This window comes from Hyperolius riggenbachi, chromosome 8 (assembly GCF_040937935.1).
Source record: "Hyperolius riggenbachi isolate aHypRig1 chromosome 8, aHypRig1.pri, whole genome shotgun sequence".
NCBI classification, from domain to species: domain Eukaryota; kingdom Metazoa; phylum Chordata; class Amphibia; order Anura; family Hyperoliidae; genus Hyperolius; species Hyperolius riggenbachi.
The window spans coordinates 98,989,815-99,012,813 of record NC_090653.1 but is presented as its reverse complement, the minus strand read 5'-3'; the positions used below and the strand labels follow the sequence as shown (position 1 = coordinate 99,012,813).

General features: G+C 42.8%; 1 protein-coding gene across 6 annotated transcripts in view; it reads left to right on the top strand.

Annotated features, from left to right (window-relative positions):
• LOC137529038 (kelch-like protein 13) overlaps window positions 1-22,999 on the top strand; it is a 192,014-nt gene that overhangs the window by 145,122 nt on the left and 23,893 nt on the right. For all 6 annotated transcript variants that reach the window (XM_068250925.1, XM_068250924.1, XM_068250923.1 and 3 more), the window contains one exon: window positions 9,300-10,095. In XM_068250925.1, the coding sequence (XP_068107026.1) occupies window positions 9,300-10,095 (796 nt within the window). The remainder of the gene's footprint in view (window positions 1-9,299; window positions 10,096-22,999) is intronic.

Genomic DNA, 22,999 nt, shown 5'->3' with positions numbered 1-22,999 from the left:
ATTACACCAAATGACTGCTCACCCTGCTTACGCTCAAATTCCTGGTGGCATTACATGATATTCTTCCTCTGAGTCATAGAAACCTGGAGGGAGAAGCAATTCGGGGTCTGGCGATTGCCATGCCCCGCGCACTATAGCATTAGTACTAAAGCGGTGCCTAGCTTCGGCACCAAAACCACCTGCTTTGTGTGACATGCCTGCGAAGATGTTAGTTAGTAGGTCTATGGGCAGTACAAAGTGGAGGAAGCAGTCACAATTTAGAATCCTGCTTTGTCCATAAACTTAAATTAACTGATCCCTATTCCAGGCTTTTTTTTTCTAAATTATTTTTTAAACTTCTTGTCCTATATATACAGTTGGATACAAAAGTTTGGGCAACCTTGTTAATCGTCATGATTTTCCTGTATAAATCGTTGCTTGTTACGATAAAATGTCAGATAAATATATCATATTATAGGAGACACGCACAGTGATATTTGAGAAGGGAAAGTGCGCAATAATTGTTGAAACAAAATTAGGCAGGTGCATAAATTTAGGCACCACAAAAAAGAAATTAAATCAATATTTAGTAGATCCTCCTTTTGCAGAAATTACAGCCTAAACGCTTCCTGTAGCTTCCAATGAGAGTCTGGATTCTGGTTGAAGGTATTTTGGACCATTCCCCTGTAAAAAACATCTCTAGTTCATTCAGGTTTGATGGCTTCTGAGCATGGACAGCTCTCTTTAACTTACACCACAGATTTTCAATTATATTCAGGTCTGGAGACTGAGATGGCATTTCCAGAATGTTGTACTTGTTCCTCTGCATGAATACCTTAGTGGATTTTGAGTAGTGTTTAAGGTCGTTGTCTTGTTGAAAGATCCAGCCCCAGCGCAGCCTCAGCTTTGTCACGGATTACTGGACATTGGTCTCCAGAACCTGCTGATACTGAGTGGAATCCATGCATCCCTCAACTTGATTCCCAGTCCCTGCACTGACCACACATCCCCACAACATAATGGAACCACCACCATATTATACTGTAGGTAGCAGGTATTTTTCCTCCATGCATAACTCCCCTTGTTATGCCCAAATAACTAAATTTTAGTTTCATCAGTCCACAGCACCTTATTCCAACATGAAGCTGGCTTGTGCAGATGTGCTTTAGCATACCTCAAGCAGCTTTGTTTGTGCTGTGGGCGAAGAAAAGTCTTCCTCTGCATTACTCTCGCATACAGCATCTCCTTGAGGTGATCTTGTAGGTCTTTGGTGCTGGTCTGTGGGTTGACTCTGATTGTTCTCACCATTTGTCGCTTCTGTCTATCCGAGATTTTTCTTGGTCTGCCACTTCGAGCCTTAAAGCGGTTTAACACCCAGCATTACAACTTTGCTTTAAAAGATTGCTTGCAGCTTACAAACTATTATGCCAGATTTTTTTTTAAGCAGAAATTCACTGAATGGGTTAAACATGACATTTTAGTGTTGGATTTAACTAGGAATCCGCATCCGTTCTTATCTGTAGTTACAAATGTATCTTTATTTGGAATACAAATAGACCATTGAAAAGCCTGCCAGGGAAGCCCTCTTTGTTCTCTCAGAGCAGTGTTTGTTTGTTACATTGTAGATAGATACATTTGTAACTAAACAAGCCAGCACGGAGGAGGATTTCTAGCTAAATGCAGCACTAAAATGTCATGTTTAATCCATTCAGTGAATTTCTGCTAAAAAAAAAAAATCTGGCATAATAGTTTATAAGCTGTAAGCAATCTTTTAAAGCAAAGTTGAAATGCTGGGTGTTAGACCACTTTAACTTAAACTGAGCCTGTGGTCTTCCATGTTCTCAATATGTTCCGAACTGTGGAAACAGACAGCTGAAATCTGAGACAGCTTTCTGTATCCTTACCCTAAACCATGATGGTGAACAACCTGTCTTCAGGTCATTTGAGAGTTGTTTTGAGACCCCCATGTTGCTACTCTTCAGAGAAAATTAAGAGGGGGGAAACTTTCAGTTGACCTCAAATACTCTCTCATAATTGGATTCACCTGTGTATGTAGGTCAGGGGTCACTGAGCTTGCTAAGCCAATTTGAGTTCCAATAATTAGTTCTAAAGGTTTGGAATCAATAAAATAACAGTGCCCAAATGTATGCACCTGCCTAATTTTATTTAAACAGTTATTGCGCACTTTCTGTAAATCCAATTGCCTTCATTTCACTTCTCAAATATACTGTGTGTGTCTCCTACATTATATATTTAACTGACATTTTTTTATCGTAATAACCGATTTACACGGGAAAATCATGACAATTAACAAGGTTGCCCAAACTTTCGCATTTTTTTTTCTTAGAACATTCAGAGCTGCTGACAGCCTCAAAGCAGCTGGGAAGAAAAAGTGTTGTTCTTTTTTCACCCCCACCTCCCTGGCTCTTAAAGAGACTCTGAAGCGAGAATAAATCTCGCTTCAGAGCTCATAGTTAGCAGGAGCATGTGTGCCCCTGCTAAAACGCCGCTATCGCGCGGCTAAACGAAATCCTGTCCGTGCAGCCGGGGAACACTTCCTGATTGAGGCAGGGCTAACCGCCGCAGCCCTGCCCCACGCGCGTCTGTCAGCGCGTATCTCCGCCTCTCCCCCGCCCCTCTCAGTCTTCCTTCACTGAGAGGGGCGGTGGGGAGGCGGCGATGCGCCGCTGATAGATGCGACTAGAGGCAGGGCTGCAGCCGTTATCCCTGCCTCTAGGAGCAGCAAAATCTACGACCTATTTGGTCGTTGATTTTGCGCGGGGGGGGGGGGGGGGGTGTTTGGGGGTGAAGGGACCCCCGTTTAGCCGCGGGATAGCGGCGTTTTAACTATGGGCTCTGAAGCGACTCAGTGTCTCTTTAACTACAGTTTATACAGTCAGCATTTTACACAGCAGTATATATATATATATATATATATATATATATATATATATATATATATATATATATATATATATATATATATATATATATATATATATATATATATATATATATATATATATATATATATATATATATATCTATATCTATATCAGCCCATTTGTCACAGGACTATACATTCTGCCCTACTAACTGGTTAGCGCACTGTTGAAGAAACCTGCGCAATAACATTTTCCCTCTCGTAGTGAGAAGATGCAAATGGGATTGCTATGAGGACCAACATTTCATGCAGTTTTCAAAGTTCTTTGAGCCAGCACGTTGTTTTACTCTTGAACTTGGGCAAACTAATTTGAAATTTCAGAGCCGGTATGTACATTCCGAGAGCCAAGAAATGTAGGAATAAGCAACCTTGATAGCAGTTGGAGAAAACAGAGATGAAAAGTATAAATAATGCCAATTGCCTGGCAGTCCTGCTGATTTTTTTGGCTGGAGTAGTGTCTGGATCACGCACCTGAAACAGTAGAGTACACTAGGCACCTAAGTGAACGCATAAATGTAACTGGAGCGTTTGCCTATGTAGGCACCGCAAGGCAGTATCGTGACTGTGTTTGTGTCTTGTGATATTGGGTACCCTTTGTGTCTCACTTCAAATGTTTTCAGCGTCTCCAGAATGCAGATGTATGCCTTGCTTTGCATTAGGGTTTGTTGCCATGCAGCCGTCTCTAGAGGTTTCGCTTTGAAAGCTCAATTGAATGAATTTAAATACATGTATGTATGTGAAATGTGTTCCTGCACTTGTGCAAAGTGTGGCTATTACATGGCTTGATGTCTGAATTGATTCAGTTCATTGACTGCTGCTTGTAAATGTGCTTTTTATTGCACAGGGTTGATTTGTCGATTTATTGTTCTCAATGTACGTGGGACATTGACCTGGAAAGATTGCTTTGGCACGTGAAAAGCTATTTGTCTGTGTTGGTAGCTAGTAAAATACCTGGGAAATAATTGAATGTTATAGCTACAAGCTGAATGTTTTTTTTTTACCTTTTCTTCCCTATTTTTTGTGTGTGTTCAGGTTTGCTGTTTCTTTGTTGCCTGATTTATGGCCCACTGAGGAGAAATTGGCATTCATATGATCAAAATTTGCATCATCTTGCAGATAAAATGTCCATTTTTGTAAAGCTGAAAAGGTTGTACAATGAAAAAATAGGGATGTGTATGAACAACATAACATTTGCAAACCGCTTTCCTCCTATAGGGCTCACAGTGCATGATGCGGCGTAATGTCAATCAGTCCTGATCCTGCACTATTGAATGGCATTTTTTGCAGCAGAGAAAGAAATGACCATTTTTCTCAGCTTTTCCTGCTTCCTAGAAACACAGCCACCACCGGATTTTTAGAAAAGCCACAAAGGCCCAGGCCTTGGGTGGCTGCAGCCAAAGGTATGGCTGCATATGGAGTGGGAGGCTGCAAATAGAGAGACTGCAAATGAAAGAAGGGGTGCTACCTCCCAAGAGAGCTGTACATGACAGGTGCTGCTGTACATAGATAGTCCACATGGGATGGGGTGGCTGCACATGGAGGGAAAAATTGGCCTAGGGGCTCAAAGTATAAATCTAGCCTTAAAGGGACACTGCGTTGCCGTGTCCTCACTCTCGCTGGTGGCACAAGGAGCGTACTGCGCAGGTCCAGTATGGTCTGTGCCTGCGCCGTGCGCTCCTGGTGACATCAGGGGAAGCGAGGACACGGCAACGCAGGCACAGTGGTTTTCAGACTTTAAAGTCTGAAATTCCAGACGTGAACCGGAGGCGGGGCCGGAGCATCGGCGAGTGGCTGCACGGGCACAGGATGCCTGCAGGGGACCATTAGAAGCCCCGGATAACTTCAACTCATTTTCCCCTGACCCCCCTACAGTATCCCTTTAACCACTTAACGACCGCCCCCAGCCGATGGGCGGCGGCAAAGACCGGGCCCAAACGACCGCAATACGCCCATCGGCGGGGGCGGCTGCGGGAGTGGCTGTGCGGCGATCGCGTCATTCGTGACGCGATCAGCCGCCGGGGACTGGCTCCGCCCACCGTTCGTTGTAACCCGCCGGCCGTTCGGAAGCGCCGGCGGGTTACTAGCACCCGGATCGCCGCATGTAACAAGTATAATAGGCTTTGTAATGTATACAAAGCCTATTATACTGGCTGCCTCCTGCCCTGGTGGTCCCAGTGTTCGAGGGACCACCAGGGCAGGCTGCAGCCACCCTAGTCTGCACCCAAGCACACTGATTTCCCCCTCCCCTGCCCCCTGATCGCCCACAGCACCCCTCAGACCCCCCCCTGCCCACCCCCCAGACCACTGTTTGCACCCAGTCACCCCCCTAATCACCCATCAATCACTCCCTGTCACTATCTGTCAACGCTATTTTATTTTTAAGTCCCTAATCTGCCCCCTACTCCCTCCTGATCACCCCCCCACCCCTCAGATTCTCCCCAGACCCCCCCCCCCAGATCCCCCCCCCCCCGTGTACTGTATGCATCTATCCCCCCTGATCACCTGTCAATCACCTGTCAATCACCTGTCAATCACCCGTCAATCACCCGTCAATCACCCCCTGTCACTGCCACCCATCAATCAGCCCCTAACCTGCCCCTTGCGGGCAATCTGATCACCCACCCACACCAATAGATCGCCCGCAGATCCGACATCAGATCACCTCCCAAATCCATTGTTTACATCTCTTATCTCCTCTAAACACCCACTAATTACCCATCAATCACCCCCTATCACCACCTGTCACTGTTACCCATCAGATTAGACCCTAATCTGCCCCTTGCGGGCACCCAATCACCCGCCCACACGCTCAGATTGCCCTCAGACCCCCCCTTATCAATTCGCCCGTGCAATATTTACATCTGTTATTCCCTGTAATAACCCACTGATCACCTGTCAATCACCCATCAATCACCCCCTGTCACTGCCACCCATCAATCACCCCCTGTCACTGCCACCCATCAAACAGCCCCTAACCTGCCCCTTGCGGGCAATCTGATCACCCACCCACACCAATAGATCGCCCGCAGATCTTCTCTCCTCTAAACACCCACTAATTACCCATCAATCACCCCCTATCACCACCTGTCACTGTTACCCATCAGATTAGACCCTAATCTGCCCCTTGCGGGCACCCAATCACCCGCCCACACCTCAGAACGCCCTCAGACCCCAGCCCTGATCACCTCGCCAGTGCATTGCTTGCATCTATTTCCCCCCTCTAATCACACCTTGAGACACCCATCAATCACCTCCTGTCACCCCCTAGCACACCTACCCATCAGATCAGGCCCTAATTTGCCCCGTGTGGGCTCCTGATCACTCGGCCAAACCCTCAGATCCCCCTCAGACCCCCTTCCGATCACGTCCCCAGTGCATTGATTGCATCTATTTTCCCCTCTAACCGCCCCCTGAGACACCCATCAATCACCTCCTGTCACCCCCCTAGCACTCCTATCCATCAGATCAGGCCCAATACATCCTGTCATCTAAGAGGCCACCCTGCTTATGACCGCTTCCACAAAATTTGCCCCCTCATAGACCACCTGTCATCAAAATTTGCAGATGCTTATACCCCTGAACAGTCATTTTGAGAAATTTGGTTTCCAGACTACTCACAGTTTTGGGCCCGTAAAATGCCAGGGCAGTATAGGAACCCCACAAGTGACCCCATTTTAGAAAGAAGACACCCCAAGGTATTCTGTTAGGTGTATGATGAGTTCATAGAATATTTTATTTTTTGTCAAAAGTTAGAGGAAATTGGATTTTTATTGTTTTTTTCACAAAGTGTCATTTTTCACTAACTTGTGACAAAAAATAAAATCTTCTATGAACTCACCATACCCCTAACGGAATACCTTGGGGTGTCTTCTTTCTAAAATGGGGTCACTTGTGGGGTTCCTATACTGCCCTGGCATTTTAGGGGCCCTAAACCGTGAGGAGTAGTCTAGAATCCAAATGCCTCAAAATGACCTGTGAATAGGACGTTAGGCCCCTTAGCGCACCTAGGTTGCAAAAAAGTGTCACACATGTGGTATCGCCGTACTCAGAAGAAGTAGTATAATGTGTTTTGCGGTGTATTTTTATACATACCCATGCTGGGTGGGAGAAATCTCTCTGTAAATGGACAATTGTGTGTAAAAAAAATCAAATAATTGTCATTTACAGAGATATTTCTCCCACCCAGCATCTGTATGTGTAAAAATACACCCCAAAACACATTATACTACTTCTCCTGAGTACGGCGGTACCACATGTGTGGCACTTTTTTGCACCCTAAGTGCGCTAAGGGGCCCAAAGTCCAATGAGTACCTTTAGGATTTCACAGGTCATTTTGCGACATTTGGTTTCAAGACTACTCCTCACGGTTTAGGGCCCCTAAAATGCCAGGGCAGTATAGGAACCCCACAAATGACCCCATTTTAGAAAGAAGACACCCCAAGGTATTCCGTTAGGAGTATGGTGAGTTCATAGAAGATTTTATTTTTTGTCACAAGTTAGCGGAAAATGACACTTTGTGAAAAAAAAACAATTAACATCAATTTCCGCTAACTTGTGACAAAAAAAAAAATCTTCTATGAACTCACCATACTCCTAATGGAATACCTTGGGGTGTCTTCTTTCTAAAATGGGGTAATTTGTGGGGTTCCTATACTGTCCTGGCATTTTAGGGGCCCTAAACCGTGAGGAGTAGTCTTGAAACGAAATTTCTCAAAATGACCTGTGAAATCCTAAAGGTACTCATTGGACTTTGGGCCCCTTAGCGCAGTTAGGGTGCAAAAAAGTGCCACACATGTGGTATCGCCGTACTCAGGAGAAGTAGTATAATGTGTTTTGGGGTGTATTTTTCCACATACCCATGCTGAGTGGGAGAAATATCTCTATAAATAGACAATTGTGTGTAAAAAAAATAAAAAAATTGTCATTTACGGAGATATTTCTCCCACCCAGCATGGGTATGTGTAAAAATACACCCCAAAACACATTATACTACTTTTCCTGAGTACGGCAATACCACATGTGTGGCACTTTTTTGCAGCCTAACTGCGCTAAGGGGCCCAAAGTCCAATGAGCATCTTTAGGCTTTACAGGGGTGCTTACAATTAGGCACCCCCCAAAATGCCAGGACAGTGAACACACCCCACAAATGACCCCATTTTGGAAAGTAGACACTTCAAGGTATTCAGAGAGGAGCATAGTGAGTCCGTGGCAGATTTCATTTTTTTTTTGTCGCAAGTTAGAAGAAATGGAAACTTTTTTTTTTGTTGTTGTTGTCACAAAGTGTCATTTTCTGCTAACTTGTGACAAAAAATAAAATCTTCTATGAACTCACCATGCCTCTCACTGAATACTTTGGGATGTCTTCTTTCCAAAATGGGGTCATTTGGGGGGTATTTGTACTATCCTGGAATTTTAGCCCCTCATGAAACCTGACAGGTGCGCAGAAAAGTCAGAGATGCTTGAAAATGGGAAAATTCACTTTTGGCACCATAGTTTGTAAACGCTATAACTTTTACCCAATCCAATAAATATACACTGAATGGTTTGTTTTTTTTATCAAAGACATGTAGCAGAATAACTTTCGCGCTCAAATGTATAGGAAATTTTACTTTATTTGAAAAATGTCAGCACAGAAAGTTAAAAAAGTCATTTTTTTGACAAAATTCATGTCTTTTTTGATGAATATAATAAAAAGTAAAACTCGCAGCAGCAATCAAATAGCATCAAAAGAAAGCTGTATTAGTGACAAGAAAAGGAGGTAAAATTCATTTAGGTGGTAGGTTGTATGACCGAGCATTAAACCGTGAAAGCTGCAGTGGTCTGAATGGAGAAAAAGGCTCTGGTCCTTAAGGGGCGAAAAGACTGTGGTTCTGAAGTGGTTAAACACAGCAGAAACAAGCAGACTTTATTGGGGACATATTGGGCATAGGCAATCTTCCACTGCCTTGGCATGCATAGGCAGGGAGGCAGAGCATGCGCAGCACATTAAAGCTAAACTCCAGCCACAGATTGTGGCTGAAGAAAAGTCTGTGGGGTGGAAGGTTTTCTGGACCATTAGAGAGATATGAGAACCTCCTCCTCCAGAAGATTTGCGTAGTTTTGTTGGTGTTACACAAATAATTTTAGGTAGTCAAAAATATGCTTAAATTAGTGGACACTAGTTTGCAGATATTCTTACATAGTTGCATAGTTACATAGTTTGGTTGAAAAAAGACCTTCATCCATAAAGTCCAATCAGATCCTAGGATAGCTGTTATTGCTTGCTAGCATAAAAAAGCCCTTGTTTTTCAATAGACTACCCTACCCAATAAACTTCATAAAGTATTAAAAGGCTTGGTTTTAAAGAGTCTAATTAAATGTATTTTCTTTGTTTTAGGTCACGCTGGAGAACTGCGTTGAGGTTGGACGAATTGCAAACACCTACAATCTCACCGAAGTAGATAAATATGTGAATAACTATATTTTGAAAAATTTCCCACCCTTATTAACTACTGGGGAGTTTGTGAAGCTCCCATATGAACGCCTTGCCTTTGTGCTTTCCAGTAATAGCCTTAAGCAATGTAGTGAGCTGGAACTGTTCAAAGCGGCGTGCCGTTGGCTGCGGGTAGAAGACGCACGTATGGAATATGCTGCAAAAATAATGAAGAACATCCGATTCCCTCTGATGTCACCACAGGACCTTATAAATCACGTCCAGACCGTTGACTTCATGAGAACTGACAACACGTGTGTTAATTTACTTTTGGAAGCTAGCAATTACCAAATGATGCCGTACATGCAGCCGGTGATGCAGTCTGAAAGAACTGCCATTCGCTCAGATAACACGCACTTGGTAACGTTGGGAGGAGTCTTACGACAGCAGCTGGTGGTTAGCAAGGAGTTGCGCATGTACGATGAGAAAGGCCACGAGTGGAAATCTTTAGCTCCCATGGATGCACCCCGATACCAGCATGGAATAGCGGTCATTGGGAATTTCCTCTACGTGGTCGGAGGCCAAAGCAATTACGACACAAAAGGAAAAACTGCTGTGGACACGGTCTTTAGATTTGACCCTCGCTATAACAAATGGATGCAAGTGGCTTCTTTAAATGAGAAACGTACCTTTTTCCACCTAAGTGCCCTGAAAGGCCATCTGTATGCAGTTGGTGGTCGCAATGCAGCCGGTGAACTTGGTAAGACATTTGTTTTTAAAATAGGAATTACCTAACTTGTGTAGTGCGTTTGTAACCCATACACTCCATTAATGTTTGTGATAGACTGAGCAAAAGCAGCTTCAAAGTTCCTACTTGGAAGTTATCAGAAAGTTCTCCTTGCCGTGGAAAGCTGAGTTTTATTGGTTTTAATGACAGAGAACATGGCAAATGCCGAGAACTCGAGGCAGTATGTTAGTAAAAGTAAAAAAACCTTCACCACGTTGCCTCTCAATGAATATGCGCCGCTGTCCACTGCTCTGTGGCCCCTTTCATCCTCCTTGACTGTCAGAAAGTTGTGCTTTGGAGTCCAAAATGACCACTAGCTCAAAACTACTTCCAGGTCACGGCACGTTCATGATAGGATGAGAGCCTCAGGGGCGAGCAGAGGCAGACTGGGAGGGGAGTTCCTGACGCTGGAGTAGGCTCCTGCTGGTGAAAACAAACTGCTTGTCAGAATTTGTAGGGGGTTGCTGCAGACACCTGGGGGAGGGGAGGGGGGGGGGACAGAGTGGTGCAGAGAGGACACATTGTGATTGTGAAGGGTGCATGCCTCTGTGTCCCATTTAATAAGCAGAATCTGCTTCAGAAACTCTTTAATGTTCTCAAAGGACACACGAACTGAGAGAGATATGGAGCATGGCCTAGTTATTTTCTTTTAAATGATGCAGGTTGACTGGCTGTTCTACTGATCCACTGCCTCTGATATTGTTAGCCCATAGACCCTGAACAAGCATGGGGATTAGGTATTTCTGACTAAAGTCTGACTAGATTAGCCACATGCTTGTTTCTGGAGTGTGACTTGGACACTATCGCAATCAAAGAGATCAACAGGATGCATTCTGCAAAAAAAATACTTTAAGGCTGTAGTTTTGGTAAAATTTTCTTTTAATGATGAATTGTAATTCCTAGAAATGCAATTATAAGATGCATCCACACAGCAAGTAGCGTGCAGATCCCTTGATACTCACCCCTCCACTCATGATCCTGGGACATCAGCCAAGCAGTCTGCTGGATCAAGTGGTACTGCGATGACATGGGGCCAGCTGCAGTCCTGCCGCAGCCGCTCCTCCCTGGTGACTGATGGCAAAAGCAAGGGCTGTGAGAAGCAAAGGGGAAGAAGGAGGGCCAGAATACTCACGGCTATTTGAACAGTGTCCTTGTGACCTCTGACAGCATGCAACCTGAAATGAGCTTTTTTATATTTTAATTCTTAATGCACTGTTTACGTTTAGTTGTATATCTAAAAATGCAATTCTAAAAATAAGCTGATGTGAACTTGGGGTTAAAATGCTCCCTCAACTGTAATGCATTTCTGCATACATCAATATTACTATTGATTTATATATTGCCATTTTAGAATTACAAGAAACGAGTGCATAAAACAAAGGGAGTACAATGCAAGTATGGCAATTATTACTAATCTGTACAACTACAGCTGTTTGGAGAAGCAATAGAAAATGGTGCCCTGCTTTCGCAAGCTTTCAAACCAAGCCATTCCCCCCCACCAGAAATCCAGCGGGTAGTAGTTGCCTCTGCTGTGTGCTGCTGCTACCATCCAAGAGAAAGATTTACTGACATCAAACTTGTATTCCATCCAAGCTTGCCAGCAGAAAGGCCCTGCCCAGCAGGTGGACAGAAAATAAAATGTATATGCTAAAAACTATTGAAGGAAAAGTTTGGAAGGTCGGCACTGCAAAGTATAGCATGTACCATGAGGGGAACAGTATGACCTGGTATGGCTGCAGTGGACTGCAACGCGCTCTAGGTGTAGGAGTGTGCAGAAGCCAATGCAGAAGCCAATGTTTCAAAATAGAAGAAAGATGTACCTGGCACTGACGCAGTATAATTGATTATTTATTGATATAATCACCTCTGGGCAAATCCAATATGAAGAGAAAAGGTGGAGATTCACATATCAGAGCCTCGGAAGAAGCGAGGGCTGGCGCAAAACGGCTGTCAGGCTTCTTGTGCCCCACACCCACGAACTTAACTTGTCTCCAGATCCTGGTATGTGAATCTCTACCTTTATACCTTCATAGAATTTCTATCTTCATATTGGATTTGCCCACACAGGGGTGATTACATCAATAATCATCTATACTGCCTCATTGTCAGATACATCTTTCTTCTATTATGAAAAATATATGTGCATGTTTTGAGGTTATGCAGGACAACTGAAAATTGACTGGTGACTTTGCCATAGTCCCTGTTTTTTTTTTTTTCATTTCAGATGGTACAGGTGCTAAAAGCTGCTATTTCGACATGTTGTACATAATCCTTTGCCCTCTGTCCTTGGTTTTTCTTTTTATAAATGTCTAGTGGAATGGATCCTCAGTTTTAGGGATGGTCAATGAAATGCAAGAAAAAAATTGATGCAGACTTCTGAATATGTTTTAATACAAATGTTTGCAGCTTGAAAGCAGGCCATTTAATGAAGCTGATGTGGGATTTCATTGAACCATTTTTAAGTGTATAATTTTGCATAAAAAATTGAATTCTGTATCAACCTGGAGTTATTTGCATTTGATTGACCATCCTACTCAGCTGTGCATTCTAGTTTAGTATGAAACACTGTAGTTTACGCTATAATGGGCTCTATTCACAGAACTTCTCATAAATGACTTATTTATCACCTAATTCAGCCTTTCTCAACCTTTCTACCATGGAGGAACCCTGCAAATAATTTTTGGATCTCAAGGAACCCCTGCAGACAATTTTTTGGTCTCGAGGAACCCCTGCATTTATTTTGCAGGAGGCATGGTCTTTAAAAGTATGTGTGGCTGTTTATTTCACTACCCCTATTACACTGCCACTCATTATACCATCTCCTGATGCCCTAATTTAGTGCTTCTTGTTACAGTACTACCTATTATATTGTGCTCTATTATACTCCCCCCCCCCCCCCCCCCCCACGATGGGGAAAAATGCCAAGGAACCCCTGCAGAGTACTCAAGGAACCCTGGGGTTCCAGGGAACCCTGGTTGAGAAAGCCTGACCTAATTGATAAAAATAACCTTTCAGCACAATTATCAAAATAATCACTCAATGTAAGTTGTTTCTGATTAACTTCATTTCAGTATTACTTTTCTTACCTTAATTATATTATATTTTTACTCTTTGGGAACTTAAAAAAAAAACAAGTAGGATCCTGAGCTTGGCTGTACAATAAGTGGTGCAAAAAAAAAGTTATACTGTAATGCTGGGAACACACCATAAGTTTGTTTTTTTTTTTTTTTGTTTTTTTTTTCAGCAGATGGTTCGATAGATAATTTTCGACATGTCTGATCTTAGTTTCGATCATTTTTTTGATCGATTTCTAATAGAAAAGAATGGAAATTGATAAGAAAAGATAAGAAAATAGGATAATAAGTTCGGACAGTAAATCGTCTGAAAATTCTCATTGTGTATTCCCAACATTAGTGTTAAAATTTTTAATTAAAATATACCTGAAGATGGGTACATATAGTACTAAGCCTAATTAGAACCTGTCTCTCTCTGCTTTTTTATTTTTCTTTATTCAATGAGTTGAGGAGCAGATGTATCTGCATGCAAATGAAGCAGTCCAACAAGTGAAAGGCAGTGAGGTGTCCTGAAGAGTAAACAGATGCAAATTCGTTTTATCTGGGCAAGCAAACACTGCTGATACCAAGATAAAAAAAAAAAATTGGTTGCAGATGGCACTGAAGGGATTAAACCTCAGTGTTCACTATATGGAAAACTGCCTTATGCTGGGAATACACGTTAAGTTTTTACTTTAGATAGATGGGTTCGATAGATAAATTCCAACCTGTTGGATCTGGTCGATTCTACTTTCGTTTCGATTCTCCTCATTCAAGTGAATGTAATTGATAAGAAAAGATAAGGAATCGAGAGGAGAATCGAGCAGTGAATCGAGAGTAGAATCGAACGAAAGCAAAAACGGACGCAAAAACGCATCGTGTATTCCCAGCATTAGTAGAGCCCTCCTGCAGTCTATTCACAGTTACTGATAAGAACTAATTTGATTTGTTAATTTGCCGAAACAAAAACAATATTCAGCAAATATATGTGAAATAAAGACTTTTCATTGCTGTGCCAGAGTTCGGGTCTGCTTTAAACGATCATCCTTTCTTTTTGCTGGCAGGTAAATGAACCAGATTTTGCATCACACTGAAATGACTTCTGTGAAAACTTCAGAGATCAAATGCAACACCTTAAATTGAAAATGGGAATAAATTACCTCAGGGAGGTTGTAAATAATATTGCTGCTAAACATACAATTAGTTATTTCACAAGTTTATTTTCAGTTCAGGTTTGCATTGTATTCTTACTAAGTGGAAGCGTCCGTTTGTAGTGTTGTTTAGTTAAAAATTAAACATTTGTATTTCTGCTTTAAGTTTTATATGGATTATAGATGGCATTGAAAGTGTAAAGCGAACTTCAGCTAACCTGAACACACATGCTTGGCTCATATGATTATGTATATTCAATTTCCTGGAGAAAGTAAGTGGAAGGGATCAGGAGCACCCTCTTGTAAGGTTATGCAAAGGGATGTGCCAGGGAATTGCAACCTAATGGAATACTATTCCCCTGAGCAACCCCATATGTTACGTGAAGCTTGTGCATACATAGCTGGCTGTCTAATCTGGTTTTGGTAACAACAACAAATAACATTTGTAAAGCGCTTTTCTCCCATGGGACTCAAAGCGCATAAGCATGGCTCCGACCATCGTGGTACAGAGGAAGAATTTTATAAATCTGGAAATGCCAGGCTAAACAGGTGGCTTTTCAGTCTGGATTTGAATAGCTCCAGGGATGGTGCTGTCTTTACTGGGTGTGGCAGGGAGTTCCAAAGAGTAGGGGCAGCATGAGAGAAGGCTCTATCTCCAGATTTTTTGAGGTGCACTCTGGGAGTGACCAAGTTTATAGAACTTGCTGATCTGAGGCTGTGAGAGGTGTGGTGCAGCTTCAGCAAGTCCTTCATGTATCCAGGGCCCAGATTGTGCAGGGATTTGAATGTCAGCAGTCCAATCTTGAAGAGTATTCTCCATTCTACTGGTAGCCAGTGCAGTAAGCGAAGGATCGGTGTAATGTGACAGTGGCGAGGCTGGTTTGTTAGCAATCTGGCAGCAGCATTCTGCACTAATTGCAGGCGACGCAGGTCCTTTTTGGGGAGGCCAGCATAAAGGACATTGCAGTAGTCCAGCCGTGATGTGATGAAGGCGTGGACTAGGGTTGGAAGATCCTCTGGGGGAATCATGTTTAATCTTTGCAATGTTCTTCAGATGAAAGTAGGAAGAGTTAACTACAGATGAAATTTGGTTTCTGAAACTCAGTTGCCCATCGATTAATACGCCAAGGCTGGCACAAGGTTGGAGCTGTTTATGTCTGAATTCCCAATCCTGATTGGTGTTGCTTTAGGATAGAGCTGTTTTGATGGCGAGTGCTGGCTTTGGACAAACAGGACCTCGGTTTTGTCAGCATTCAGTTTCAACCAGTTATCATTCATCCATGCCTGTAGCTCAGCTAAGCAAAAGTTTATTTTTGTAACGGTAAATATATTACTGCGAAACTCGAAAAAATTAGAATATCGTGCAAAAGTCCATTTAGTTCATTAATCCAACTTAGAAGGTGAAACTAATATATGAAATCGACTCATTACATACAAATTTCAAGCCTTTTGTTATAATTTTGAGGATTATGGCTTACAGCTTATGAGAACCCCAAAATCAAAATCTCAGACCATTAGAGTATTGTTAAAAATGTTCTATATTCTAGGCTTAACTTGCCAGAGTTTAATCGGCCAATTAATCTAAAACGCCTACAAAGGGTTCCTATTTCATACATTAGTTTCAACTTATAAGTTGAATTACTGAAATAGATGGACTTTTGCACGATATTCTGCGCAGAAAACTCCAGATGATGTCAGTGCGACTGAGAGCGTCTCTAGTGCAGGCGTAGTAGATGTGTGTTGGCATCTACACTGGAGAGGACCGCGGGCCAGTGTCTGGGAGCGGAGCTGCGGCGAGGAACCTATTGGCTGCCAGGGGTGGGAGGAAACCCGGGGTAAGTAGATCTTTTTTTTTTTTTTTTTTTTTTTTTTTTTCGCAAGCTCGGATCTTCCCTTTAAATGTTTAATCCTGACAGCTCTGGCTGGGTAATAAGTCTACCTGCATACAGTATTACAACCAGTGACTTTGTATCAATAGATTCATGGTCAAGTGATCAACCATGTCCTCTCCAGCTTTTAAAATACTCCATACGATCCGCACTATCAAAAATAGTATCTTTATTTATAGCTTTAAAAGCAATTAAAATCCATATATGGGTTTGTACAAAATGGATGACGCACAGGCGTTTCGGGCCATCATAGGTCCTTTCTCAAATCATGACCAGCCCATAATGATCTCTAGACCATGCAATAGTACATTTAAGGTCTCAAAGAGGACCACATGGAAGACTGCAAAATTTACATATATACATATTCATGTTTACAAACAACCAATAGGAAGCCACAGGATAGTACATTTCAAACAAAGATGGAAAATTGTTGCTTATATACTCCATACACTCTCCTGATATTCATACCTATCTTATTCAACAAAAAGGATACTCACCAACTGCCTCACACGTATAAAATATGTGTGGAACAAGCAGGGTATATATAAGGATCATAGTATCCAATTGGAATAAAGCCTACAGCGTCCGCCGTAGGACTGTATCCAATCACTGGGAGGGAATCTGGCACGCCCCTCTCCTCACATTGGCCATTCACGGGCATGGAGGCGGAAAAACCTCGTCGTTTAATATAGAAGCTTTCCGTATCTAAGTACGGAAATGGCAAGGAGGAGCGCCGCCCAATCACGGGGGACTTGCTTAAGCTCTCAGCCAATCAAAAAGTGAAGCGACGACGTCCGCCTCAAAGTGTGCAATGAAAGCACAGCAGAGTGCCAGCCAATCCACGTGTCTCCAAGACTGCAGCTAGCGGACGCTATCAGCGGTCCGACTATTGGTTAGAAGCGTGGTCCTTATGAGCGGACGGTGGAGGCGCTGCTCTCATTGGCCGCCTACTTCGTTTTCTCTCTTCCCTAGTCTTGGATTGGCTGGCACTCTGCTGTGCTTTCATTGCGCACTTTGAGACGGACGTCGTCGCTTCACTTTTTGATTGGCTGAGAGCTTAAGCAAGTCCCCCGTGATTGGGCGGCGCTGCTCCTTGCCATTTCCGTACTTAGATACGGAAAGCTTCTATATTAAACGACGAGGTTTTTCCGCCTCCATGCCCGTGAATGGCCAATGTGAGGAGAGGGGCGTGCCAGATTCCCTCCCAGTGATTGGATACAGTCCTACGGCGGACGCTGTAGGCTTTATTCCAATTGGATACTATGATCCTTATATATACCCTGCTTGTTCCACACATATTTTATACGTGTGAGGCAGTTGGTGAGTATCCTTTTTGTTGAATAAGATATGTATGAATATCAGGAGAGTGTATGGAGTATATAAGCAACAATTTTCCATCTTTGTTTGAAATGTACTATCCTGTGGCTTCCTATTGGTTGTTTGTAAACATGAATATGTATATATGTAAATTTTGCAGTCTTCCATGTGGTCCTCTTTGAGACCTTAAATGTACTATTGCATGGTCTAGAGATCATTATGGGCTGGTCATGATTTGAGAAAGGACCTATGATGGCCCGAAACGCCTGTGCGTCATCCATTTTGTACGAACCCATATATGGATTTTAATTGCTTTTAAAGCTATAAATAAAGATACTATTTTTGATGGTGCGGATCGTATGGAGTATTTTGCATGATACTTGTGGCTCCAGAGGTGATATCAGCACATCATTTTTTACCATTGGTGCAGTGGCCTTTACTTTTTCTCTCCAGCTTTTAAGGCAGGAAGGAGGTGTAGCCTTAACTTCCCGTTCACATCTGAAAAGCGCAAAACGTTAGTTCGGTAAAATCACTGGACACATCCGCGATTCAGAGCGATTGTGATAGTGCTTTATTAAGCACTGTACTGCGACCGCTCCAGTATCGCGGCAAAAATGCTGCATGTAACGCATTTTTGAGATTGCCGCGAATTGCAAAACGCCAATCGCGGCAGTTAGATCACTGCACAGGGTAAAATGGCACTAGCGCTGCTATAGCAATTAGCAGGAATCGCTTCCTAATCGCTCAGATGTGAACAGGGCCTTACTGCCAGGGTGTAGGACCCTCCATGACACTCCAGGGCCAAGCTGGAGTTGCAGCTGTATGACCTCTAGCCTGGATTGGCATTAAAAGAGCTTGCAGCAGTTTTTTTGCATTGCCTGCTGTTGTTGAGCGATTGTGTCCTAGTAATGGGGGCTTATCTTTTTGAAATTAAGCTATGAAACTCTTATTGACTGAATTTGTTCCTGACTATTAAATGCTTTTGTTGGAACCTGTTAGACATTGGCTTTCAGCTCTCTGTAGGTGTTACTTTTACATTGACTGACAGGTTTAACTGAGTCACTGACATGCAGTGATTAAATCATAGATTGAATGTATAGTAAAATTATGTTGTTGAAGTGACTTGAAGAGAATTATGGTTTCTGCTATGGTACAATTGCTTCTGTTTCAAAGAATGTGAAAAGCAGTGTCAGTCTACTTTTCACTGTCCTATAAAATAATCTGTGGTAAAATTAGAATCTTCCTGCAAGGAACTTCTAACTGTGCCTTTGGAGAAAGCTGTCACTGGAATTACATTACTGTACATCTGTGCATTGTCATACTTATCAGCAAACATACAATTTTATTTTCCTTGCTTTTGAGTCCTCTTTTACCCCCACCCCTCAATCATTTCAAGGAATGCTTAAGTGATAGGGATATTAAGTTAAACTTACCTGGGTTTTTTTTCAGGGCTGTGGAGTCGGAGTTGGAGTCTGGGCAATTTTGGGCACTCTGAGTCTTGAGTCGGAGTTGTGGTTTCATAAACTTCGGAGTTGGGTGATTTTTGTACAAAATCCACACCCCTGTTAAATATTAGACTAAGGAGTCGGAGTCTGGGCCCTTTTGGTTAGTCGGATTTGGAGTCGAAGTCTGGGTTTCATAAACGTTGGAGTTGGAAGATTTTTGTAACGACTCCACAGCCCTTTTTTTTTCTCAGCCCCATGTAGTCCTTCAGGTCCTTTTGTGTCCTGGGTTATGCCGGTGTCAGCTCTGCTTAAAGTGGATCCGAGATAAACTTTTACTCATTGCATAATTGTGTTCCTTTCATATAGTTTATAGGACATTCCTAAAGCCAAATACTTTTTTTGTTTTGTTTTAATACTGTAATTCCCTATAAACTAAACCAGCCTTCCCCACAGCTTCTCCAGTGCCTTGGCACTCTGAGACTCATGTAGCAAGTGCTTATGGGAGCTCAGTCTAGGGTAGGCAGGAGGAGGTTACTAGCCAGAGATTTCAGAGGCAGATGAGAGGGGAGTGAAGTTTTCACAGGCTTAGGGCTGGAGATGCAGACCAGCTTGCCAATGTGTAATGATCACAATCAGAAAATGGCTGCTCTCATTGTATCACAGGAAGAAATAATCATCTACTGTTGAAACTGTTTGCAGCTAGATTTGCTGTGTAAACTATCTAAACTTTAGATAAGATATATAGATTAGTTACTTGTTGTAGTTCGTTTTTCATCTCGGATGCGCTTTAAAGAGTAACTGTCAGGCTGCAAAAGCTAATTTAAACCTCTATTCTCCTGTGTTAAACAGTTTAGAAGGAAACCAAAAAGGCAATACTGAAGTTAAAAATCTCTCTTACTGTGATGTGTGCTGAACAGCAACGCTGGTTATTCCCAAGCTCTGCAGGAGGCCGGCAGGATGCATAACAGATACTGCAAAGCATTCTGGGGCTGCCTCTTCTCCCCAGTGCAGTACTTTGGGTCATCCCCTTCATTTCCCTATCACGCCCTAAGCCTGCTTTCGTTCAGTGAGAAGTTACAGGCTCATGTTACAGCAGCTTGTAACAGCAGCCAGCACTGAAAAATCACAAGGCACATGCTCCGTTAGAGCAGGCTCTCTCAACCAGGGTTCCCTGGAACCCCAGGGTTTCTTGAGTACTCTGCAGGGGTTCCTTGTCATTTTCCCACATCGTGGGGATGTATAATGGAGCTCACTATAATAGGTGGTACTGAAACAAGAAGCACTAAATTAGGGGCTTTGGAGGCAGTATAATGAGTGGCAGTGTAATAGGGGCAGTGAAATAAACAGCCACACATACGTTTTAAGACCATGCCTCCTGCAAAATAAATGCAGGGGTTCCTCGAGATCAAAAAATTGTTTGCAGTGGTTCCTTGAGATCCAAAAGCTATTTGCAGGGTTCCTCCAGGGTAAAAAGGTTGAGAAAGGCTGCGTTGGAGTATACTGCATGAGTCCGCTATTGTTCCTAGCCACATGGCTAATTAATATTCACTGCACAGTAGTGTTGTCCATTAGGATCTTTTTTGTGAGTCGAATCATCAGGAAGCAGGGAGGATATGACATCACAATTGGCTTCATAGGAGACAGACAAACATGGAACCTGCCATGAGCTGTCAGGAGCATCATTCTCTGCAAATACTATATAAAAATTCTGTGAAATACAAACGTGGACAGTGAAATGCATATGTAATGTAAGTACAGTAAATATTTAGTTACTGATATATGTGTTTTTTTCTTTGAGACTCTATACCTAACAGCTCCTCTTTAAGTCCGTGACTGGCACAGTCGTGGACTACTGTGCAGCTCAGGCAGTGTGCCTCGTTGATTGCACTCCAGTGACCAGGAGTGTTCTACGCAGTTGCAAGGTTTATGAACCGGACATGCCCATTCTCTGCAGATTCTATCATGTCTGAGAAAGGGACACAATGATGGGTGAATAGCAAAATGTCAGGAAACCAATTTTTTCACATTGGCTTGCCCAATGTTGGACCTTGGCTGGTTGTGTTAATTGGCCAGTTTGAGAAATACCCAGCCAGTTCCAAAATATAGAGATCTCAAACTATCCTAACGAACCAGCGGTGGTCTTGTTGCCATTACTGTTCCTTCAGCTCCCTCATTGATAGTTTGGTTCCCAATTAGAGACTTGGAGTTGTGCCTTCCATATTTCCCCTACCATTGAGCCCCAGGGGCGAGGGGTTAGGTAGCATGCTGATGACAGCTCCTCACACATCCTTTGTAGGAGGGGTGGAGAGCTGCAGCCCAGCCGAGGACTCAAAAATGCTTTTGGGGGGGGGGGGGGGTTGTTTGCAATGCTAGTGAAAGGGGGAATGTATGAAGATAGAGGCAGGGCCTTTAAATGTAATTCTGATTTTAAAAAAAGTCACTTGTATTCATTTGAACAAGGCCACACATTAAAACAAGATCTTGATGTTTTAAAGGGAACCTAAACTGAGAAGCATATGGATGTTTCCTTTTAAACAATACCAGTTGCTCGGCAGTCCTGCTGATCCTTGGCTGCAGTAGTGGCTGAATCACACACCTGAAACAAGCATGCAGCTAATCCAGTCTGACTTCAGTCAGAGCACCTGATCTGCATGCTTGTTCAGGGGCTGTGGCTGAAAGTATTAGAGACACAGGATCAGCAGGAGAGCCAGGCAACTAGTATTAGTTTAAAAAGTAAAATCAATATCTTGTTCAGTTTAGGTTCCCTTTAATGGAGCAGAATTCTTCTTGAAGTTGTATTGCGCATTCCTTATGCATGGTTTTGGGGCAGGGCTGCTTTACAGAGATCTTGGAGTTCAACGCTTGAACAGTCAGCAGAATCCAGACTAGGTCTCAGTGCTTTGTGTGCACCTGCTTATTGATTTATGGGCCTTTGTGCTAGAATGTGCACAGTGCTTCATTCTTGATTATCCCTGCAAGCTACAACAATGCTTTTGAAGCTGTTTTCTTTATTCCTACCAAACAGTAACCTGTTCTGAATGGATAAAAGAGAAAATCTCCTGGTATATAGTCATTATTTTTTCTTACTATTGTACATATAGTGGGGCCTTTGTTATTGATGATTGCTCCAAGTTTGGTTCAGGCAACCTATTTATTTTGTCAGTTAAAACCTTTGGGACTGAAGTCCCTAAACCTGGTTCAGAGAGTATTATGTAATGGTCCTGTGGATGGTAAATTAAGGAGAAATGTATGTAAGCCTTATTCTAAAAATAAAATGGATAGTCTTAACCATCCCCATTAAAGTAGAAATTGTTGAACATTGGAGGTGGCAGTTTGGGGGGTAGCTGAGAGCAGAAGTCCCAGAGGTTTCTGTATAGTGCCCCTGGCATGCTGTCCTGGGGAGCTTAAAGGACAACTAACCTGAACGCATGCAAAGTAAATAAACATAGGAATACAGTAGAATCCCTTTATAGTAAACTACTAGGGACCAAGAAAAGTAGATTACTATATCAGAAGTTTATTATATCCAAATTGGTCATACATTGTATAGTTATAATGATGCATTTGCTGGGACCTGAGGACTTAGTTTACCATATCCAGAGATTTACTGTATCAAAGTTTACTATGAGATTCCTCTATACAATACTTGCCTCCTGCAAGCTCTGTCCACTATGTATTTTTGACCTGTTCGACCATGGCTCACTTCCGAAAAAAGGTCTCCTCCGACCTCGGAATAACTTCCAGTTCAGCGCTTCTTCTGTGTGCCTGCAAGCTTCGGTAGCTTTGAAATACCCTATCTCAGTAGGCAGTGGGGTTATAAGGTTTGTTTGGGTTTGTCCCCTCCCTACCCTGCCCTCAAAATTTGCAGTGTGTAGGAGCTATAAGCGCTGAGATATTGTGCCTTTCATATCACTAGCCTAATATAGTGCTGTAGACATAGGAGGATCCGACACAGCATCGGCATAGCAACCTAGTGGAGAGCAGAGAAATGGCAACAGGAGCACAGGATCAGACTAAGCACT